Below are 6,000 nucleotides of genomic sequence, written 5' to 3'. Positions count from 1 at the left end.
GGGAATTGAACCTAGGGGCACATTACCACTGAGCTACATCCTCAGTCCTTTTTTATTTTGAGACAGGGTCTCACTACATTGCTTAGGGTCTCTCTATATTACTGAGGCTGGAAGGGTTGCATGGGTCTTACCAGCCTGCCAATGAGATCTATTGGCACAAAAGTGGTTAAGAAACCCTCATCTATAGCTAGGGTCATAGGAAGATGTACCTGAGTGGTGTGCTAAAATCCCCTATAGCCAGAGTCTTCAGCAAACAAAAAGAGTTATAAGTTTCAAGGTTTAAAAATTCTTTAGTGTATATCACTCTTTGTACTGATCCCCTCCTACCTCAAATCATTTTACTTTGAATCATTCTAGCTCCATTTCAACTTGAAGTCATCTGGTTGCAACCAAATTGCATTTATTTTCTATAATTTTTTTTTTAAAGTAAGGGTATGAATATAGGTAAGGATCAATTCTTTGACTCTAAGAAACTAAGTGTAAAGTTTTACATTTTATGTTACAAAATCAATTCTGTTTACCCATTTTGAAATCATGGCTTTTTAAAAGAAATGTATGTATACATTCTGAAAAATTCTTCAGGCAATTGGGACCATCCAAAATAATAATAATAATAAGTTAAATTCCTGACTTACTAGAAAGCATAACACCAAGAAATGTATAATTATTTGTTATACTCCTCTCATTCAAAAAAGGTCATTGATATTTAACATCTTCATTCTAAAAAAATATTCAATGATTTCTAATTTAGGTGCCTTTGTGGCGAAGATTGCCCGGCCAAAAAATCGAGCTTTCTCAATTCGCTTTACTGACTTAGCAGTGGTAGCTCACATAGATGGCAAGCCTAATCTTATTTTCCAAGTGGCCAACACACGACCCAGCCCTTTAACCAGTGTCCGGGTGTCAGCTGTACTCTACCAGGAAAGAGAAAATGGAGAGCTCTACCAGACCAGTGTAGACTTCCACCTTGATGGCATCAGTTCTGAGGAATGTCCATTCTTCATCTTTCCATTAACCTACTACCACTCCATTACCCCATCAAGTCCTCTGGCTACTCTGCTCCAGCACGAAAATCCTCCCCACTTTGAACTAGTTGTGTTCCTTTCAGCAATGCAGGAAGGCACTGGAGAAATCTGCCAAAGGAGGACATCCTATCTACCCTCTGAAATCATGTTACGTCACTGTTTTGCATCTCTGTTGACCAGAGGCTCCAAAGGTGAATATCAAGTCAAGATGGAGAATTTTGACAAGACTGTTCCTGAACTACCAACTACTCTAGTCTCCAAGAGCCCACATAGGACTGACATGGATATCCATATCAATGGACAAAGCATTGACAATTTTCAGATCTCTGAAACAGGACTGACAGAGTAACACTTATCCATGGCATCCTATTGTCTAATGTATTAAATATACCCAGCCAGTATGCAGCTATTTCTCCTTCACTGTATCTCATGTTTTCTTTTTTTCAATGCTGATTACATCTCTCTGATTATATCATGATAATCATGCCAATACCCCCCCCCATACACACACACACAAAGGCTGAGCTAACAATACACATCCTGAAAACAACATCCTACATTTCAAAGTTTGTATCTGTGGTTATCTGCTGAAATCAACGTGATTCAACTTGACAGATACTTATACAGAAATGTTGCTGATGAATTTATAAGGATGTGGTATGCTACCAGCAATGAATGGAAAATGGGCCGAAGTTTAACACAACTGAACTGTAAGAAAATCAACCATAAATCTCTTATTTTCATCTGTAAATTGGAGCAGTATGATTTCAAACCTAGCTCCCTGGGTGGAAAAATGATTTCACAATAGTTAGTGAACATCCTTTTATAACTGTTATTTTTTCAAGACAGCAAAGATTATTCCTTTGGTTCTTATTCATATCACATCCTAAATTTTTAATGGCTAAGAATGGAAATTCAAAATAACAACAGCACAGATTCATACATAACCCATAAAAGCATTTGAACATGACTCCCAAACACATGTATATATTCATGTATTTGTGGCAGAAAGTGATCAGAGCAAGTAACAGAAGCTCTAACCCAAACCTTCAAGGTGATATTTGTGGAAAGGAGATACAAATTATTTGTGCTTTAACACTCACTTGCATTATAATCAAATAATGGTTTAGAACCTATATTCACCTATTCATCTGAATGGCTTCTAACCTAAGCAAAAAATTCTCTTCCTCCCTATGACTCATTCAATGACATGAAAAACCATGATGGCTCTAAATAGTTCATAAATATGCATATGTTTAAGTTTTTATAGATATATAAAGGTTTAGTTAGATATAAGTCAACTAGGAAAAAAAACTCCAATAGATAAAGCAAAAAATAATTGGGCAACAAAGTATTTTCAAACCCAAATTCCTGTTTCCAACATCAAATAGTTTTTTCTATAAACACAAAATGAGTGTTTATTCACCAGTAGGAGGTTGGACTAGATGATCTCTATTATTTCTTTCCAAGTCTAATGCGCCATGAAAATTATGCTTTCTCTGCCTTGGTTTTCATTTATATATACTAAGATGAATACTTTCTCTATATCCAGCTTAAGACATTTCTTTGAATTATTTTCATTTCAGTTAAAAAATGAAGCTGTCCTCAAGCAAAACAAGAACCAAAAGCCCTATCAGATTTCAAACAGATTTGTAGCTGCTCTTCTTTTCTGAAATTTCCCTTATTCAGGCTCATGTGGAAAAGCGAAAGATTAACCTTCCCCACTGGTGATGACCCAGGCGGGAATCATCTCTTGAAATAAATACTAGCTGAGTAAAGGCAAGCAATTGTAAAGAGCAGGGCACAGCAGCAAGTCACATTTTTCTACTCTTTGACCAAAAGGAAAAGAAAATAATGAAGAACTTTGGAGTGGTCTAAGACTGGTAATAGCAGAAGAATATCAAGGATACAGAAACCTAATTATCACGGACTTTGCTAGTCAAGAATCTTAGGCATTCATTAAGTAGGACTCAGACCAACAGATTTTTTTTTCCCCAACCCAAAACTATTGTAACACAACAGCAGGAATTCTTATTTCATTTATAATAAATTAACAAGATTTGCCTAACCTATGAAAATAAACGCTGTATCAAAGACTCACGTGGTATGTTTTTTTCCTAAGAGCACTATGTCACCTACACAGACAACTATTTAAACAGTTGAGTGAAGCTGTTCAAGGTGACACAACATGCCAAAGTGTGAGGCCTGAGCTCTGAGTCTCCCTCTAGATGCTTGATGTTCCCATTTAAGTCAGTCTCATATCACCCAATTCATGCATAAACTTTACATAAACTTGACCTCTGAAAAACTAAATGTGACTTCCCCCACACATTACCCCCACCAAAAAAAAAAAAAAAAAATTAATGCTGTCGGTTAAACTAATGCTATTTAAAAAATATTTTACAACTAAAAAATGTGATCATAAACTTCAATGCAGGGAATAGAAAGCTTTTGGGAGCACTATTCATCATTTTTCAAAACAAAAAAATCACAGTCTCCAGCTTATTTTCTGCAGAGACCATTAGTCTCCCAGAAAAATGGAGAGGAGGAGAAAACTACTTGGAAGTACGAAAGGCAGCTCTACCTTCCAGGGCTGTGCAGTTCACTAACCTGGGTCACCAGGGAGCTCATACATGATCAGATAGACAACTCTGGAACTAATATAAAGTAAGTCTTAGAAACCAACACAGGTGGTCTGACAACTCTTAACAAACTGAAGACACGTGGTTTCTAAAAATTGTAAGGTTCTAGATTTATGTATGTAAAAACCCATATTATTTACTGCCATAAATAGTCTACAACCAAAATTTTCTGTCTGTTCCCAAGTATTTCACACCAAAATGCACTAGTCAGTATGACACTTGGCTAAGCTCATTTACTGGTATTGTGTGGATTATTCATTTTACAACATTATCCCCACAGAATCATACTACAAGATTATTACAAGAACTGATCTCCCCCTGTGCAGTAATCAATTACTACTAATTACAATCCCAACAACACAGGTCTTTTTCTACCTCCACATTGTCCATGGGTATTCACAAGGTTATACATGACTCTTACCCCAAATTATCAGTAATTCCACCATTTCCTTCTTATATAAAGCAAATACAGGGGGTTGGAATCGAGGGCAGGATACATTTCAATGATAGTGTTTGCCCAGAGGTGTGAGGCCCTGAGCAGCAAAAAAAAAAAAAAAAAAGGCAAATACATGATATGAAAATCTCAAAATTTTATAAGGAACAAATCATTCTGGAATTTTCAATGTTTGAATTATCTTAGTTCAATGTCATAGATCATCTCACAAGTGACTCATATATCAAAGTGTTCCACGAACGAGATTAGTACTGAATAATCTTTTAATCCATATTACTTTCAACAAAAAGATTATGTGATGAAACAAGATCAGGATCCTTAGCACAGTTAACCTGAAGGAGCATCTTATCAAAAAGCATTCAATAAAAGCCACTATGAAAAAAAAGAACATGTGCAGTTAGGCATGGTGGCACACGCCTGTAATCCCATCAACTTACAAAACTGAGGCAGGAAGATCATAAGTTCAAAGCCTGAGACCCTATCTCTAAATAAAATACAAAATTGGGCTGGAGATGTGGTTCAGAAGTAGAGTGCACCTGAATTCAATTTCCAGCCCCCCATACCCAAAAAAGAACATGCACCTATACTATGTGTGTGGAAATTGCCATGTTTTATTATATTAGTAGCTAGCATATCAACCTCCTTAATGTTCTTGAAAACTTCATGTCAATTTGGTTTTGTGAAATTCACCTTTTCAAAGTTATTCCTATAGGGTACAAAGAAAACCACCTTTATTTTTAATAGAGGGAGGCTAGGAAAATTCATTGGATTAACAAAAGAACTAAAAATAATGATGAAAAAGAACTTTCACTCATCTATTCCTATCACAAAGTGTAAATATGAATCAACAAATTAAAATTCAGATATTTAGTCATTTTCAGACAACTCTAATTATCAGAGAATGTACCAAATACCTTCCTCCTTGAACCTTCCATCGTTCAGCCTCTTTCTGTCCTTGAGACTCATGCAGGTTAATTCTTAATTCCTCTTTCACATGATCATTTACCAAATATTTGCAGACAGTGACCCTGTAAACCCTGCTGCCCACTCTGCCCAATCCACAGCCTTGTCTTCTATATAAACAGCCCCATTTTCTTTATGCAGTCCTCATCACAAGGCTTTAAATGCCTGGACCACCTACTCCAATATATGGACCTTTCAAGGTGTGGCCCCAGAAATAAACAGAATGTTTAGGTTGTCCTGTGACAACATAAATGACAATGGGCCTCTGCACCTGAGGAGACTTTAGGTCTAATAAATACTGCACTCAGCTTTGAGGACACCATCAAGCTGCTGATTAACATGAAGCATACTATCAGCTGACAGAGCTGAGCCTTTCCCAAGTAGGCTGTTACACACAGCTACTCTATATTTTAAATTCAGTAACTTATAAGAGAGCTTTTTCTGCTGTTCAATTTCCATTTAATTAGACTCAGGTTTTTTGTTCCACCTTAATTCTGATCCCAAGTCCAAACTGTACCACTCTACAGCTAGCCCTCTTAACATTGAATGATTTGCAAATCTAATCATCACACCAACGTCTTCCAAAGAAAAGGAATATGTATTTAGCACCTAGGACAAGGGGAGGCACACAATTAGGAATTCCAATATTTGTTGAATGAAAAAATTTCATGCAGTCTCATTTAATCCTAAAAATTTCTTCAGTCATTACCACCTTTTTCATTATCAGATTAATAAACATCTCAGAATTCAGAATACCCAATCTTTTGTTTCTAAATCATGTATTATTTAAATCTTGCTGCCTCTCCCTACTAACTGGTAAAAGTACTGAATCAGACAAGGTTGAGAGCAGAGGTCCTAACAAGTCCTCCAAGATAACATTCATCCAATAGTCTACAATATGGGTAAAGCTGACAAC

General features: G+C 36.3%; 2 protein-coding genes across 11 annotated transcripts in view; one reads left to right on the top strand and one right to left on the bottom strand.

Moving 5' to 3' along the window:
- Kcnj13 (potassium inwardly rectifying channel subfamily J member 13) overlaps window positions 1-3,122 on the top strand; it is an 11,682-nt gene extending 8,560 nt beyond the window's left edge. For both annotated transcript variants that reach the window (XM_015481572.2, XM_015481570.2), the window contains exon 3: window positions 752-3,122. In XM_015481572.2, coding sequence (XP_015337058.1) covers window positions 752-812 — 61 coding nt within the window. In that variant the 3' untranslated portion in view covers window positions 813-3,122. The remainder of the gene's footprint in view (window positions 1-751) is intronic.
- The window catches only part of Gigyf2 (GRB10 interacting GYF protein 2), a 131,411-nt gene that overhangs the window by 68,514 nt on the left and 56,897 nt on the right, over window positions 1-6,000 (bottom strand). The gene's annotated exons all lie outside the window — the stretch shown is intronic.

Source organism: Marmota marmota, unplaced genomic scaffold (assembly GCF_001458135.2).
Source record: "Marmota marmota marmota unplaced genomic scaffold, marMar, whole genome shotgun sequence".
In the NCBI taxonomy this organism is placed as follows: domain Eukaryota; kingdom Metazoa; phylum Chordata; class Mammalia; order Rodentia; family Sciuridae; genus Marmota; species Marmota marmota.
The sequence above is the reverse complement of the archived record's forward strand: the minus strand, read 5'-3'. Positions and strand labels throughout refer to the sequence as shown.